This window comes from Salmo salar, chromosome ssa18 (assembly GCF_905237065.1).
Source record: "Salmo salar chromosome ssa18, Ssal_v3.1, whole genome shotgun sequence".
NCBI classification, from domain to species: domain Eukaryota; kingdom Metazoa; phylum Chordata; class Actinopteri; order Salmoniformes; family Salmonidae; genus Salmo; species Salmo salar.
In genome coordinates, this window is record NC_059459.1 from 16,618,610 (window position 1) to 16,637,446 (window position 18,837).

At 43.6% G+C, this 18,837-nt stretch overlaps 1 protein-coding gene across 26 annotated transcripts in view; it reads right to left on the bottom strand.

Annotated features, from left to right (window-relative positions):
- LOC106576966 (calcium/calmodulin-dependent protein kinase type II subunit gamma) overlaps positions 1 to 11,924 on the bottom strand; it is a 114,535-nt gene extending 102,611 nt beyond the window's left edge. For 5 of the 26 annotated variants that reach the window (XM_045700804.1, XM_045700796.1, XM_045700801.1 and 2 more), the window contains exons 1-2: positions 11,596 to 11,920; positions 9,416 to 9,510 (exon numbers count right to left, since the gene is read on the bottom strand). In XM_045700804.1, the coding sequence (XP_045556760.1) occupies positions 9,416 to 9,510; positions 11,596 to 11,660 (160 nt within the window). In that variant the 5' untranslated portion in view covers positions 11,661 to 11,920. Of the gene's footprint in view, positions 1 to 9,415; positions 9,511 to 11,595 lie in introns of all 26 variants that reach the window. The other 21 variants (XM_045700803.1, XM_045700799.1, XM_045700802.1 and 18 more) reach the window with 13 other exon arrangements.
- Between the last annotated feature and the right edge of the window lie 6,913 nt (positions 11,925 to 18,837).

Genomic DNA, 18,837 nt, shown 5'->3' on the forward strand with positions numbered 1-18,837 from the left:
CTTGTTGGTGGCACAGACAGACTGAAAAAGGCTACAATAAACCAGCAGATTGTCCAGCAGCAGCACACAATGTTAGACAGTGTAATCCTGTCCATTGGGAGTAGTTGTAGTGTTAGACCAGGTCACTGCAGACTACCGGCCAATAAACATGGTTCTCTGCTCTGTTCTGTTAAATGGCCATATAAACTGAGCCATCCAAACAGAACAGCAGCCAATGAAACCACTTTATATAACCGTTTAGTCATTAGGCCCCTGAATGTAAAAAAGAAACACAGAAACACTCCATAGTTACAGTACTTATCTTGGGTAACTAAGTGTGGACTGTGTATAGTATATAAAAGTGTAGTGTACTATAAGGCTGAGCGATATATCGTGAACACCAGTATACCGGTATGGATCCACATACAGGTAAGGATATTCACAATACCGTCTATAACGATATTTTGATACAGTAAATTGAATGAAAAGTTCTACAAATTGTACTATTTCGCTGTGAGTTTTGTACTAGTTGTTAGAGTATAAAACCCTCAGAATTGGAAAAAGACCATTAAAAACACTTAAAATTCATTTGTTGAGATTCAAGTACCGATCATAAACATATTTAGAACCTGTTTTATTCCGGAACATAAAGTAACTTAAAATACTGCCATACTGCCAAAAAGGAGAAAAATATTGGTATATGTTATTTTGGCCATATCAAAATCAAATAACATTTTATTGGTCTCGTACACATATTTTGCAGATGTTATCGCAGGTGTTGTTTCTAGCTACAACAGTGCCGTAATACCTAACAATACAAAACAATACACACAAATCGAAAAAAAATAAAAGAAAGGAATGAAGAAATATAGAAATACCAGAACTAGCAATGTCAGCATGTGGAATATAAATGTATATGTACTGTATATGATGGTGTGTATAGACAGTATAGACAGCATATGAATAGAAAAGGTGCGTACAACAGTAGTCGGCTCCTCTCCTTGTTCGGATGGCGTTCGGCGATCGACGTCACCGGCTTTCTAGCCATCGCCGCTCCATTTTTCATATATCCATTTGTCTTGTCTTGTTTCCTTACACACCTGGTTTTCATTTCCCCAATTAAGCTACTTGTATTTAACCCTCTGTTTCCCATCATGTTTTGTGTGTAATTGCTTCATGTTGCTGTGGTGTCTTTTTACGAGCTTTACTTTTGTTATGTTCCGTGTTTTGGAGCGCATTTGATTTATGTTGTGCTCTCGTTTTGGAACTTTAATAAAGTGCGCCTGTTTACATCACGCTACTCTCCCGCACCTGACTTCGCCTCTTTTACACACGCTGACACAGCCCTTGTGTACTGTAGTGTAGTATGGTATAGTATAGTAAATCATACTTTATCATGTTTATATTTAGTGATTTCTGTATAATGTCTGGTGTTCCAGATCAATACAGGCCAGACTTGGTCAAGTAGACAGTAACAGTAGTGGTAGTAGGGTTGATCATTGCCAGGCGACAGGTTGATTGACGGTGTCACGACGTGTCTCTGCGATCCGGCTGGGATTATCCTATTACGTGCCTCAGAGGCTTGGAGATCCACAGCCATGGCCTGGTCTGGCAGGCTCACTATGAAACGCAGGTACCTAATACTACACTACACACACTTGACACAGAAACCCTTTCCAACCACAGAGAGAGAGAGAGAGAGAGAGAGAGAGAGAGAGGCAGGGAGAGAGTGGAAAAGAGAGAGGGAGTGTGTGCACGTACGCAGGCCACACAAACACCTTCACATCCAGAGCAACAATTCAGCACACTTTTCAGAAAGGGCCTTGATTCTTCAGGGTAGTCATGGACCACCCCGCTCAGAGGAAGCAAAATGAAAGTAGCAAACACAAACCCAGTAATTCTTCATACTGAAGCCAGGAATAAGGACACACAGTTCTGCAGTGCGTGGTGATTCCTCACTCTGCCTGAATCCAGGGTAAAGTGGACTGAACAGTGCCTGTACATCCCCACGTCCAGCCACCTACCCCTAACTATGAGTAATCATGACTTGACACTTCTCAGTTCTGGGCGTGAGGAGTTTTCATTCTCCTTGGATTACACACACACACACACCCACACACACATCTCTGTTCCTTCATCTCTGGGGGTTGGGGTTTCAGCCAAGCGGGTGGGCGGAGAGAGAGAGAGACACACGATTTCAGTTTTTTAAAGGGAGAGAAAATACCAACTTCAGGCATTCAGTCTCTGTGCTGAGAGAGATTCCATATGCAGCAGCAGCAGAGGAATGACAAGTGGAGAAAAGCAACAAAAACCCGAGGCTTAGGACCCACAAATCAGGACTACAGTATGACTCAAATACAGAAAACACTAAACACACAGTTGATCGCAGTGAGCCGATTTGAGGATTCCAGCAGAAGTAATTAATCAGATCCAGTCTAATATAATAGAGTATAATGTAATGTAGTCTAATGGAATGCCACTAGTAAGATCCCCACCACAGAACAAATGAGCACTTCATTTGTGAGGTCAATGTGTGAGTCAGAAAAGTACTGGCTGTGCTGAAAAAGATGCTGAGGAACAGAAAGACACACTGTCCCCCAAATGATCAGAATTTATTCAGTCACAAGCGAGCTACAAATTTGCTCCCAAGCTATCTTTATATAAGTAATTAGCGTCGTTCTTTTTTGGGGGCCCATTTTGAAGGACAACATCAGTCTTTTAATAGCGTTATCTGTAGGGATGAAATGATTCACCGATATGCATCGGTCCCTGGTTCAAATGTTTAAAAAGCGAGTGCATCAGTCTGCTGGAGCCCGAACCGATCCAAATGAAGCGTGCATCGGTAAGAAACCCATTCAAAAATGACGAATCTCCGCTTCTCTTAACGCATTTTACTCATATAAATGTTTTCTGCCTTATTCCGAAAATACCTCGTATCTGTTGTGACTGAACTGATGCGTCTTCTCATTCCTCCTATCAAACTTTTATGCATGTAACTGCGTTACATTGATCTAGTCAAGTCAGATAACAACTATGCTCACAGAGCGGGAGACGCAGCTGTTCGCGCCAAAGAGAGCTAGGTGTACCCTAACCCTGCTCTAATATTCGCAGGCTACATCTGCGCAGCACCTTCAGCATTCAGATGTTTGTAAAATGGCTTTCGCAATATTAAATCATAGGCTTTATTAATTGCGGGACAACCAATGTAATTTCCTGGGTCATTGTTACCAAATGCGCTGTAGAGAATTGTGTTTTACAGGCTACCAGAGTGGACACAACTAACATCTTGCTGATTGCACATCTAACTGCTGATTGGGGCTTTCAATTACCAGGTTCACTGTACAAAATATTTTTGGTAGTTCTGCTTTAAACAGCATTTGGTCATTTTTACATGAACTGGGTAAAGGTGTAATTTCACTTAGGACTGCAATAATTTTTGCGAGCTGGGAGAAGAGAGCAGTTCTCCTTCATGAAGTTCCAAACGGTCAAACCATTTGCTTTTGAGATGGGGGTGGAATCCAAAGCTGTGTTATATTAATTGGCTATGTACTGTATGTCATATCTCATTTCGAAAGATAAATATTGACATACTCCTAGCGCAAAACATTTTCATCTGCTACATGACAGAGTTAATCAGTGGGTGATGAGGATTTAGATGCTCAGTCTGCCCTATTGCTCAGCTCACAAATTACATCAAGTACTATTTGAGAAGGTCCGGTCACACAAATTTCCTAGGTGGCAAAGGTCCGGATGGATAATGTAATTTATCGGCGTAGTAACAAACCCCCACCTCGCAACCCATGCGACCCGGAACTGTTCACACCCCTCTTGTTGGCGGAGAGAAAATGTTGCCGTTTTAAACCTATTCTACACATTTTGCATTTTAAGCAAATTTCCTGCAATTCTATGCATTCTCCATGTCGTATTTGTGTTTATATGATACCAGTGGTCGAAGCCCGACCGAGTAAGGAGGAATCATTCATTCATTCATTCATTCAATCAATCATTAATTCATTCATATATCACACACACACACACACACACACACACACACACACACACACACACACACACACACACACACACACACACACACACACACACACACACACACACACACACACACACACCAGGGCCACTCAGCTCCTGAGCTCCATCTATATAAGAAATTCATTTAGAAATGAAAATGAATGTGTTCATGCAACAATTGTTAGTGCATTGAATCGTATTGAACCAAATCGCATTGATTCGTTCCACTAATCAAATCGCACCGAATCGTTTCAAACTAAAAGTATTGTTCCTGTATCATGTCGGAGCCCATGTACACTACCAGTCAAAAGTTTGGACACACCTACCTTCTTTATTTTTACTATTTTCTACATTGTAGAATACTAGTGAAGACAACAAAACTATGAAATAACACATATGGAATCATGTATTAACCAAAAAAGTGTTAAACAAATCAAAATATATTTCATATTTGAGATTCTTCAAAGTAGCCACCCTTTGCCTTGATGACAGCTTTGCACAATACACTTTTGGTCCTTTAAAAAACCTACAGTATGTAAAATATTGAGTTATATAGCTTGGAAAATAAACATGTGATTCTGGGTGACAACATCAGGCTGTTTGTTTCCAACAGTAGGGCTGGTTTCCTCAGGAAATTCAATCCGCTTCATGTTTTGTTTCCTTGCCACGATACCTCTGAGTATAACGATACTGGTATCGTAACAACCCTAACCATGTCCTAACAATGCTAAATATGTGCAAATAGGGACTTTCCTTATGCATACACCTAATGATATCTCTCGAATCACAATAATCACCCAGCACACAAGATGCCTGGGAGAGAAAGGTCTATTAAGGACAGACTGAGAGAGAAAACAGGACAGAAGACTGGGAAAAGGCCTTTGCCATTCAGGCGTGAGAGAGAAGCCCCAGAAATACACATCGTCACATAAGTGGTTAGTAACACACACACACACATCCATGCACACACCCACACCTCCCCCCACTGCTGCCATCCAGTGAAAACACACTTGCTCCCCACTAATTGGCCTGTGTTTATGCCCCACAACATAAGAAGGGGAATGGGCTGTATGAGGGGGCATTATGGTTATGTTATGATATTTCATCCCACATCTACCCTGATCCAAACCCTGCACCCACATACTCTCTCTTAAACACACAAACACTAGGCTTGGTGTCATAAAAAATTCACAGTTTGTCCTATTAAAAATTCACCAGGGCAGTACTGCCACGTTTATCAGGCCTCCGCCAATCGACCTCCAGCGAGCAGCGCAGAGGAAGCCTTCCAATGCCCTGATAACAGGCCTGCCTGGGCCACGATACGGCAGCTGATCTGGGAGAGGAGGACATTGAGGGAGAGAAAGAGAGAAAGAGAGATCGAGATGGGGAGAGAGCAAGAGAAAGAGGGAGGGAGGGAGAGAGAGAGATTGGGAGGAGGGAAAGCGAGAGAGACAGGGAGAGCAATGGAGAGAGAGAAAGATGGAAAGAGGTAGAGAGACAGGCCCTCTCCTTTAAACCATTTCCATCCAGCACAGCCTCGTGCTAGCGTCAATTATTCAGCAGCACAAGTCCATCAGCCTCGACACCATCCAGGGCCTCTCAGGCTGCTCAGGCTCAGACTATAGGGTTCTGGATCAGGGTCCGCTTAAGTTCCATCCCATCCAGCCAGGCATATAGCATCAACCAGCTAGCTAACCCCCCCGTCCCCCTCTTATTCCCCATCCAGCCCCTCACGGCCCCTCCAGCCCACAACAAACACTGTGAGTGACAGGGTACATTTTAAAAGGGGCATAATGACACACGCGCACAGTCGCACAGACAGGCAAGCAGGCAGACGTACACACACACACACACACACACACACACACACACACACACACACACACACACACACACACACACACACACACACACACACACACACACACACACACACACACACACACACACACACACGGTGGAGCAGGAGAAGGTTAACCCCTGTAGTACTGGTCAGAGCCCCCCAGGAGAGGGTGTCCAGAGGGTCAGCTGCCGTATCGTGGCCCAGGCAGGCCTGTTATCAGGGCATTGGAAGGCTTCCTCTGCGCTGCTCGCTGGAGGTCGATTGGCGGAGGCCTGATAAACGTGGCAGTACTGCCCTGGTGAATTTTTAATAGGACAAACTGTGAATTTTTTATGACACCAAGCCTAGTGTGTGTGTGTGTGTGTGTGTGTGTGTGTGTGTGTGTGTGTGTGTGTGTGTGTGTGTGAGTGTGTGTGTGTGTGTGTGTGTTTAAGAAAGTGTGTGGATGAGATGTTACTGACTGTCAAAAGCCCAGACCACATTTAATATACACCCAGTCCTACTGGCCTGGGCAGCTCAGCTTGCCTTGATACACTGGGCTAAGAAACATACAATGACATAATCTTACAGACATGAGAGTTTATGGCATGAAATAGTGCATTATGCAAAGGGTGCACTGTGTATTAAACCAACCAATATGTACTTGTGTAAAAAAGTATTGTATAAAGGGGTGTGTGTGAGAGGGTTGACATCCAGCACCTCAGCTGACACTTAAAACACTCATCGGCTGGGCCGCACTTCACATGGTTTGGATTAAGACTTGGAGTATTGACATTTGAGCAGCTGGTAGACCGTAGCAATCAAATAGCCTGGAAGAGGATGGCTGATGGAGAGGTATACTGTTGCTTCCTCGCAGTCCAACCTACAGTAGGTGCATGGAGTAAGCAGCAGACTTTACATGTGAGATCCACAGGCATACTCACTGACCTATACACGGCTGGCCCCTGACCTCACATAAACAGTAACACACACACACACACAGAACGGGATTTAATCTGACCCCACATCACGCACTCAATGTATCTGCACAAATGCGGCAAAGCTCCCAACTCGCACGAAAGATCTGTTCGCCATTGCTTTTTACAAACACACATCACACAAGATGAACACACACACAGTCATACAGAATGAACACACATTCCCATTGACAATGCTATTTTCCCTAACCCCTAACCTTAACCGCAAAACCTAACCTAAAACCTAAACATAACCCTAACCTTTAACCATTAACCCTAATTCTAACTTCTGGTCCCCACACATATAGTTAAAAATGCCCCCCCCACACACACACACACAAACACACACAAACACTGAGCACTGTAAGCTAATAGCAGCAGCCTAAGCTTGTTTGTCTTCTCTAGATTGTTCCCGTCTTCCTCCTGTTAACTTTATACATAAAGCACTGCTGGCAGTGGAGGCTCTGCCCCATGTCTAGATGGATGGTACATCTGAGGGAAATTATTACAGCTTCTGTTTCTGTAAAACATATTGGCATGTCCAGGGCCTTCAGCTCTGATTAAAGGGATATTGTGACAATTTATCTACTTTCCCAGCATCAGATGAACTCATGGATACTATTTTTATGTCTCTGCATGCAGTTTGAGGGAAGTTGACGGTAGTTTCGCAAGCAATTGCTAACTAGCGTTAGCGGAATGACTGGAAGAATCTGGGATCAGCTAGAGTTAGCGCAATCAGCTAGCTGATCCCATAGACTTCCAGTATTTGCACGAATGCTAGTTAACAATGGATCACAAAACTTGCTTAAACTTCCTTCAAACTGCACGCAGAGACATAACAATGGGGCAGTCGGTATGAGGAGCTGTAGGGAGATAAGGGGGGCAAGGGGATCTGGCTTAACTTGGCCCTCCTCTCTTCTCCTTTATTCAGCTCAATAGGACTGGAGCGTTCCTCTCATTCTGTGCTATTCAACGTGATGAACAGTTTCAAGAACCCAGTTGCCAGGTTACTTGACGGGATCTCTGCCAGACGCAGCTGAAACACAGCAGGTCTAATTACTAGTTGTTGTTTTTTCAAGGCAATTTTAAAGAAATTCTTTGTTTACTGGCCTATCCGTTGAGACCGTTGCAGAGGGGGGCAGAGGGGAAACTGGGGCTGATTGTAATTCAGCTGGCATCCCCAGAGGACAGCACAATCTGACACCCAGACCTGGCCTCTGTAATTCTCATAATAATCAAACAACCTCCACTCCCTCTCCATCGCCACAGCTAAAGCCTTCTCAAGACATGGCAGGGAGGCCATTATCTGCAACAGTGTGGCCACTGTTGAGATACTGTTAAGACTTGCAGTTGAAGACTGCTTGGTTTAATAGGTCAATACCCAGTCGGCAGAGCTACAGTAAGACTGTGCTTCAGGAAGATTTGTTCTTGGAGTAATTTACTGGCAGCCGGGCCTGACGCAAGCAAGGGCTTCGACAACAATGCCCCCGAAAAATTGATGACGCAAACATGGAATTGCAGCGTAATTACAGTCTAACAAGCATGGCGTAGTTACTTGAAGTTTCAGTGCCCTTAGTCATTGCAATTTATGCACTAACGCGCGCAGTGACATAGACAGAACGGCCAAAAAAATCGAATTAACATCTCCATCACAATGTCAGGCGCAAACAAGAGATGGGCCCACTCGATACCCAAACGCACAAGTATCAGTAGTGTCCCGAAATAGATCCATAGCCTTTTGTCTCTGCTGCTGTAGCAGCGGCAGATTGGCCACGTCTGACGTATCTCCATGCAGTCCTCCTGGCCAAGGCTTGATTAGAGCAGATGTGACAGTCTCCTCCGGCCAAGAGGACGTGTTTTTCTGACTGGACTCCATGTCTCTGATCAGGAGATCTCACAAGGTGGAAGGGGGGGGGGGGATATTGTGAGAGGCGTAACGTAAACTGAGATTCACCAAAATTGCATAACGACATGAATTTACAGTCAACCCTCCATTATGGATTCAATTATCCCGTTCCTTGACTAAATCATTTTGTGATAAGAGGTGAGGCCTCTTAAAGGTCACTTATTCATTTATGTATGGTCCAGATTTCTGTGAAGAAAACATGAGCAGCAAAGAGTAGAAATGTGACTTCAGCTATGACTAAACAACACAAAGGTGATCCAGATGCTTCTAAAAGGCCTCTGGAAGTCTATATTCACAAACACACTTGGTTTCTGAGCTACAGTGTCACGGGTAGGCAGGCACAGCAACAATATGTCCTGCTGGACTGGAACATCATGAGATGAATGCTTCTGTTTATCTCATTGAACAAGGAGCTCCCAAAAATATGCTGCACTCACCTACACTATGCAACTTGGCACACACCCTTCGACAAGTTGATGTATGTAATGTTAACCTAAAATGCAATTGTATTATGTTGCTTGAACTAGATATTTAATGGATCAAGCGCTTTCATGTGCACACGGGTAATTGAATAAACTAACAATGAGAAAACTACCTCCAGTGTCGATCTCCTATTGGACTATATCTGATTAGTCAAAACAATGCCACAGGCATCAATGCACTCAACATAGTAAGTGGTGTAATATTTCCCCTTTGTCTTACCTCTTGCTGAGAGTTTTTTCGTGTTGATTATTTTAGCAGCAAATTCCTGGCCGTTGGACTTTTTAACGCATCGCCGGACAACGGAGAAGGCGCCCCTGTAGTGAGACAAATTAATAAACAAAACAGCTACATGAGCTCAAGTCACAACTCTCACTACCGCAAACAAAACACAACCCACCAAAATCAGTACTGTGTCTAGTTTAATCCATCTCTGAGAAATAAAGAAAATGGTAGAAAGTAAAAATAGTGTTACAATTGACCCCACTCTCCCCTACATGTTTTAAATTAGAAACGTTGCAATATGAATAGGTTACAACTAATATACAGTAGTAGAGCTAAATAACCCGTCGCTGTGGTACACAGGTGCAAAAAGGCAGTGCAAAGCAGTGCATGATGATAACTGTTGTTTGGCATGTGATAATAAAATGATGTGTCATGTGATAGAGAGCAGTAGTAATGCCGTATTTTTGTAGGCACTCACTCCGCCATGGCTCATTGGCCAAAGCCTATGGAGAAACTAATGGGGTTTTGTAGTTTTTTTGGGATAAACACTGAAAATAAGGTCTGTGGTAAACACAGGTTTAGGAGATTGTATACGTTTTGTTCTGAGATAATCTTAATCAGCTGTCACTTTTTGTGAATTTTGAAGCCTTCTAAACCTGTGTTAACCTCAGAGGTTATTTTCATTGTTTATCACGAAACCCAATTCTCTCCCCATAGGAATGGCTGAACAAACCAAAGGTAACTAATTTCCGGTTTATTAGGACACATTGATATTTACGATGACGGTCTACCCCGGCCAAACCCCGGTCAAATCCTAACCCGGGCGATGCTGGCCAATTATGTGCCGCCCTATGGGACTCCCAATCACGGCCAGTTGTGATACAGCCTGGAATCGAACCAGGGTCTGTAGTGACACCTCTAACACTGAGATGTAGTGCCTTAGACCGCTGCGCCACGCGGAAGCCCTCACTTGCTGCTTGTGCGTGAAAGTCAGCTCAGAGCAAATTGTAATGTGGATGGGCCGAGTCATAAGCCTACACAGGAACTACTGTGCAAAGAAACGTGAGCTATCTGAGATTATAAACTGGGTGGTTCGAGCCCTGAATGCTGATTGACTGACAACCGTGGTATATCAGACTGTATACCACGGGTATGACAAAACATGTATTTTTACTGCTCTAATTACGTTGGTAACCAGTTTATAATAGCAAATCAAATCAAACCAAATAAAATTGTATTGGTCACATACACGTGTTCAGCAGATGTTATAGTGCATGTAGCGAAAGGCATCTGGAGTTTGTGGTATATGGCCAATATACCACGGCTATGGGCTGTATCCAGGCACTCCACGTTGCTCTGAGCAGTGGTATATTGGCCATATACCACAACCCCTCGTGCGTTATTGCTTAAATAAACCAAAGCATGAGACAATAACGAAAAGTCTACTGTAGGCTATCTGAATTGTGTAGTAAGCCTATCATAGGTCTGTCTATATTATGATGTCATCATGCATACTTGAAACCGGAAAAAAATGTTTATAGATGGTTGGACGTACACCATTGCCACTGCTAACTGCAAAAAATAACGCAGACGGGTTACACCGTATTTGTCTACTTGGTGGTTTGTGTGTAGCAATTATTTGTTACAATGCACAGAATGAAACACAGTGGATACATTTTCGATGTGGATGACATAGTTATAGCTGTATATCGTTACACAAGTAGTGCAGCATTCCTTCCTGCGTGGCTCACTACCAATTACAAAATAATACTGAAAAGTGAAATTATAATAAATAGATACGAGGGGTGGGTTCGGGGGGCTTTAAAATGACTTATATGAGAAAGTCCTGCCTTAAAATAAATCAACACTATACATATATATATATATATATATATATATATATATATATATATAATCCGCTACATATCTATAACACACAGCCAGGGTAAGTTCCGTACAAATCGCATGCATGCTCAAGCCATTCGGTACTAGCTCGAGATGTATTCTAATATAATGTTGTTCGACTATAAAACGGGCTTAATTAACGACCGTGGGGGGTGCCTTCCCTGTTTTTTACAACCTGTCTTGTCAACAGTGGACTAGACACGCACAATGATAGTCTACAAAGCAGTACAGGAAAATGTAAAATAGGACTATATAATGTTAATGTCGCTTACTTTCCGAGCTCTTCGTACAGCTGATATTCGTCTGTAAATCTGGTCGAGGTTACAATTGTAGCCATGTTGTGCAGGAGGGTATCGCCTCTCGTTTCGGTGACTGCCTCGCTCAGGATTCGGGGGGAGATCTCGTAAACGCAAAGGGAGATACTAAAAAACTAAGACGTCTAAATGGGATCCTTGGGAGGACTCTGAACTCTGACGTCACCCAATTGAAGTTTACATTTAAAACGGTTAAGGTAGGGGTTAAGGTTAAGTTTAGAGTTAGGTCAGGGTTATGGTCAAGATGAGGGTAAGGGTATGGGTTAAAGTCAGGGTTAGGGTTCAGGGCTTAGGGAAGGGACGTCCCAAGGATCTATGTTAGCATTAACCAGGGGAGAAGGCGGAGGAGAGCGGTAGTAGCAGAGACGGAAGAGGAAGCGAGACACCCCACTCCCTTATTTTTTCTGGTTAAATTACCTTCAACTACACAGAACAGCCAGCTGCTGTCGCGCTTGGTGTCTTTGGGAACAGAGAACTGACAATATTTTTCAATGGTAAACAGCTTGAGTGAACTATCTTCATTTATCCACCATCTTTGGTAGTAGCCCTGGTGGTGATGGCTGTGGTAGAGGAAAAAAGGCTAGCAACGCGAGATCCCTGGTCTCGAGCGCTACGGATCTAGGATCAGCTTCCTCTCATACATCCTTTAGGTATTATAAAGTAAAACTGACCCCAGATCATCAAAATGGACGGCGTTATCCTACAAGGGAAGGCAAGAGGTAAAGTAAAAAGATATGGCAGCCCAAAATGAGTGATCACATTAAATTACAATCTAAATGTGAGTGTTGCAGATTTCCCATATTTGTCAGTATATGCATTTCAACTGTAAATATACTGTAAAGATAGGCCTGTGCCTACTATTAAGATATTTATCTGAAAAATCATAGTATGAAGTGACTAGGCCTACCAGTAGGCCTTGACTGATTTTGGTTGATGTTGTAGGTTGAAATGGATCTATCAGGAGTAAAACTGACATGCCCTGCATTGAAATTGATTTGATCACAATCAAACACATCTTGCAAAAGCACACAAATAATGGCGCTGGAGGGAATGACACCCTTTTTACGGGTTCATGACCAATTGTTCTATTTTGTGTATTTTTTTGCACTGATCTTAACTTTTTTTGTCATGATGGTTCCACCATCATTTCCTATGACCGAAAATAGCTTCTGGACATCAGAACAGCTATCCCTAACCTCCATTTGGATGAGGACCTCTACTTCAATGAGTCAGAGGCGAAAGACATATTGATTGTTGCAACCAGGCCCAAATCCCCGACACTCGAAGAAGGAGATGACGCTATAGAGTCCGGGGTGCGGGATACCTGATAAGACTATGTTGGAGAGTGGATAAATCGCCTCTACCCACCGTTCTATTGGCAAACTTGCAGTCACGGGAGGATAAACTGGATGAGCTCTGTTTGAGACTATCTTAACAAAATGCTCTGAAGAACTGTAATATTCTATGTTTCTCCGAGTCGTGACTGAACAAGGACATGGTAAATATAAATCTAGCTGATTTTTCTATACATCGGCTGGACAGAACGGCTGTGTCGGAGAAGCTCAGATGAGGTGGTGTGTGTCTCTTTGTTAAAAATAACTGGATCATGATTTCTAATATAAGGAAGTCTCGAGGTTCTTCTCACTTGAGTTAGAATACCTCATGATAAGCTGTAGACCACACTATTTACCAAGAGAGTTTTCATCTATATTTTTTGTAGCTGTCTATTTACCACCACAAACCGATGCTGGCACTAAGACAGCACTCAACATGCTATATAGGGCTATAAGCAAACAAGAAAATGCTCACCCAGAGGCGGCGCTCCTAGTGGCTGGTGAATTTAATGCAGAAAAATCAGTTTTACAAATCCGTTTTACATTATTTTTTACCAGCATGTCACCTGTGCAACTAGAGGCAAAAAAACTCTAGATCCCCTTTAGTCCACACACAGAGACGCATACAGAGATCGATCTCACCCTCGGTTTGGCAAATCTGACAATAACTCTATCCTCCTGATTCCTGCATAAAAACAAAAGCTCAAACAGGAAGTACCATTGACTCGCTCAATACAGAAGTGGTCTGATGAAGCGGATGCTAAGTTACAGGACTGTTTCACTAGCATAGACTGGAATATGTTCCGGGATTCATCCGATGGCATTGAGGAGTTTACCACATCAGTCACCAGCTTCATTAATAAGTGCATCAACAACATTGTCCCCACAGTGACTGTACGTACATATCACAGGATGTTTCCATGTGTTTGAAACCATTCCATTCACTCCATTCCTGCCATTATTATGAGCCATCCTCCCCTCAGCAGCCTCATGTGGTACATATCCCAACCAGAAGCCATGGATTACAGGCAACATCCGCACAGAGCTAAAGGCTTAGAGTTGTCGCTTTCAATGAGCAGGACACTAATCCGGACGCTTATATGACATCCCGCTACGCCCTTCGACGAACTATCAAACAGGCAAAGTGTCAATAAAGGACCAAGATAGAATCCTACTACACCAGCTCTGACGTTCATTGGATGTGGCAGGGCTTGCAAACTATCACGGATTACAAAGGGAAACCCAGCCGCAAGCTGTCCAGTGACGCAAGCCTACCAAACGAGCTAAATAAACTTTATGCACGCTTCGAGGATAGCAACACTGAACTATGCATGAGAGTACCAGCTGTTCCAGACAACTGTGTGATCACGCTCTCCGTAGCCGATGTGAGTAAGACCTTTAAACAGGTTAACATTCATAAAGCCGCAGGGCCAGACGGATTACCAGGACCCGTACTCAGAGCATGCGCTGACCAGCTGGAAAGTGTCTTCACTGACATGTTTCAAGCAGACCACCATAGTCCCTGTGCCCAAGAACGCCAAGGTAACCTGTCTAAATGACTATCACTCCGTAGCACTCACATCTGTAGCCATGAAAATGCTGGTCATGGCTCACATCAACACCATCAGCCCAGACACCCTGGAAGCACTCCAATTCACATACCGCCCCAACAGATCCACAGAGGACGCAATCTCTATTGCACTCCACACTGCCCTTTCCCACCTCGAGAAAAAGGAACACCTACATGAGAATGCTGTTCATTGACTACAGCTCAGCGTTCAACACCATTGTGCCCTCCAAGCTCATCACTAAACTAAGGACCCTGGGATTAAACACCTCCCACAGCAACTGGATCCTGGACTTCCTGACGGGCCGCCCCCAGGTGGTGAGGGTAGGCAACAACACATCCACCACACTGACCCTCAGCATAGGGCCCCCTCAGGGGTGCATGCTTAGTCCCTTCCTGTACTCCCTGTTCACCCATGACTGCGCGGCCGCGCACGACTCCAACACCATCATTAACTTTGCAGACGACACAAGGGTGGTAGGTTTGATCACTGACGACAATGATGCAGCTTTCAGAGAGGAGGTCAGAGATCTGGAAGTGTTGTGCCAGGACAACAACCTCTCCCTCAATGTCAACAAGACAAAGGAGCTGATCGTGGACTACGGGAAACGGAGGGCCAAGCATGCCCCCATCCCCATCGACAGGGCTGTTGTGGAACAGGTTGAGAGCTTTAAGTTCATCGGTGTTCACATCACTAAGGAACTATCATGGTCCACACACATCAACACAGTCACGAAGAAAGCATGACAATGCCTCTTACCCCTCAGGAGCTGGAAAAAATGTGTCATGGGCCCTCAGATCCTCAAACATTTCTACAGCTGCACCATTGAGAGCATTTTGACTAGCTACATCCTCACTTGGTATGGCACTGCTTGGCATCTGACCGCAAGGCGCTACAGAGGGTAGTGCGTATGGCCCAGTACATCACTGGGGCCAAGCTCCCTGCCATCCAGAACCTCGATATCAAGAGGTGTCAGAGGAAGACCCTAAACATTTTCAAAGACTCCAGCCACCGAAGTCATAGACTGATGCACCAAGTCTGGAACCAACAGGACCCTGAATAGCTTCTACCCTCAAGCTATAAGACCGCTAAATAGTTAGTTAAATAATTAACCAATTGCCACCAGGGATATCTGCATTGACCCTTTTTGCAATAATCCCTTTTGACTCATCACTTACACTGCTGTTACTGTTTATTATTTATCCTGTCCATATCTACGACCCTGCCTCACACAGGAAGCGGCGCAGGTCCTAATCCAGGCACTTGTCATCTCCCGTCTGGATTACTGCAACTCGCTGTTGGCTGGGCTCCCTGCCTGTGCCATTAAACCCCTACAACTCATCCAGAACGCCGCAGCCCGTCTGGTGTTCAACCTTCCCAAGTTCTCTCACGTCACCCCGCTCCTCCGCTCTCTCCACTGGCTTCCAGTTGAAGCTCGCATCCGCTACAAGACCATGGTGATTGCCTACGGAGCTGTGAAGGGAACGGCACCTCCATACCTTCAGGCTCTGATCAGGCCCTACACCCAAACAAGGGCACTGCGTTCATCCACCACTGGCCTGCTCGCCCCCCTACCTCTGAGGAAGCACAGTTCCGCTCAGCCCAGTCAAAACTGTTCGCTGCTCTGGCACCCCAATGGTGGAACAAGCTCCCTCACGACGCCAGGACAGCGGAGTCAATCACCACCTTCCGGAGACACCTGAAACCCCACCTCTTTAAGGAATACCTAGGATAGGATAAAGTAATCCTTCTAACCCCCCCCCCTTAAAAGATTTAGATGCACTATTGTAAAGTGGTTGTTCCACTGGATATCATAAGGTGAATGCACCATTTTGTAAGTCGCTCTGGATAAGAGCGTCTGCTAAATGACTTAAATGTAAATGTAAATGTAATCTACCTCAACAACTTTGTACCCTTGCACATCAACTTGGTACTGGTACCCTGCGTATATAGCCACGGTATCGTTACTCATTGTGTATTTATTCCTGGTGTTATTATTATTTTTTTTAAATCTACTATTTCCATTTTTTTGTGCTATTGGGAAGGGCCCTTAAGTAAGCATTTCACTGTTAATCTACACCTGTTGTATACGAAGCATGTGACAAATACAGTTTGATTCGATTCAAGCAAATTCATGCCTGCCCTGTCTCTCAGAACATCTAATTCCCAGTCCACTCTGAGGCTCAACCTTCCTTTCAGATCACAACGCTGCCTTTGCATGTCACGTTCACACCCAACCACACATTTCCTCCTCTCCTGCACCATGTTCCTACTGATGGCCTTTCAGCATCTTCCTCTGTTTGCCCTGACTATACTGTAGGCTGTGGGATGGCGCTCCTCTAACATCTCCTGACATGAACTCATGTTGTAACATATGTGTGTAGAGCACAGTCGATAAGTAGAGAATGGGCAAGGGTTCAAGAGCTGAGAGCATGGTCTTCATCATCACCATACCCTCCCTGTGTCCAGCTGCCACTGGCCTCCACCAGCTTCCATATTCACCCAAGGGATATATGACTACCATCTCTCCAGGAATCTGGAAGAGCTGCCTACTGTAGCATTCATTATCTGTGTGTAACACCCTGGCCATAGAGAGGGGTTTTTGTTCTTTATTTTGGTTAGGCCAGGGTGTTACATTGGGTGGGCGTTCTATGTTCTTTTTCTAGGTTTTTTGTATTTCTTTGTTTTGGGCCGTGTGTGGCTCCCAATCAGGCACAGCTGAAGTTCGTTGTTGTTGATTGGGAGTCACACATAAGGAGCATGTTTTTCCTTTGGGTTTTGTGGGGGATTGTTTTCTGTCTCGTTCGTTTTTGACCAGACAGGACTGTTAGCTATCGTTGCTTTTTGATGTTTTGTTTATAGTGGTTCATTTTATAAAATATTTCTAATGAATCCACAACCTCCGCTGCATCTTGGTTTTCTTGCGACGACAGCCGTTACACTGTGCTACTGTCTCCATCATAACACACCCATAAACCCGAGAGCTGCTGCTGTGAAAGAGAAATCTGTGTCTTGGGTTATAGGTTGAGCAAATTGAAAAAATGAATTGTCTCTTTTTTGTCTTAGCGTAGTATTAAAAGTTGCACTATGCAGAAATCGCTCCACCATTTCCTGGTTGCTAAAACTCTAATAGTTTGACTAATTTCAGATTTTGTGACAAAATAAGATAGTATAGTGTAGAGAATCATTGCACCATCTAAACCACTATAAAATATATTTTCCATAACCAAAAATATTGTTGTTTCAGCTGTTTGAAGCTGGCGTACAAAACTGAAAGTAAAAGACACAAAAACAAAACTTAAGAATGGGAAGCAAATAAATAATGCACATAGAACATATCTACCAGTCCTAGACTAGCTTTCAAGTAGAATGATAGATCTATAACTCACATTTTTATGTGAATTTGGTAGGGTTGCCCAAAAAGTTACGTATTGCCACGTTAACTGTAGGTTGTTGGAGCATCATTTTTAAAAGGCTGAATTGAATTATGCCTGTTATGTAATATCATGCTCACTGTAAAGATTTATCTGAGCTTTAATGATTTTATTATGAGGAATATTAATAGGACTTGTTCACAGTATGTCTGTGTGCACACATGCGTGCAACTGTAGAGAGAGAGAGACAGATAGAATGCTCTGCAAGTGTATTTGTATACAGCTGTGCTTCTGTTCATCAATGTCTGTTCAGAGAAATTACAGTGCATTTGGGGTATTCAGACCCCTTGACTTTTTCCAGATTTTGGTACATTACAGCCTTATTCTAAAATTGATTAAATATTTTCCCCCCCTCCATCTACACACAATACCCCATAATGACAAAGGAAAAACAGTTTTTTAGAAATGTTTGTACATTTATAAAAAATACAAAACAGAAATATCACATTTACATACAGTGCCAGTCATAAGATTGAACACACCTACTCATTCAAGGGTTTTTCTTTATTTTAAAACATTTCTACATTGTAGAATAATAGTGAACACATCAAAACTATGAAATAACACATATGGAATCATGTAGTAACAAAAAAAGTTTTAAACAAATCAAAATATATTTTATATTGAGATTATTCATAGTAGCCACCCGTTGCCTTGATGACAGCTTTGCACACTCTTGGCATTCTCTCAACCAGCTTCATGAGGAATGCTTTTCCAACAGTCTTGAAGGAGTTCCCACATATGCTGAGCTCTTGTTGGCTGCTTATCCTTCACTCTGCGGTCCAACTCATCCCAAACCATCTCAATTGGGTTGAGGTCAGATGATTGTAGAGGCCAGGTCATCTGATGCAGCACTCCATCACT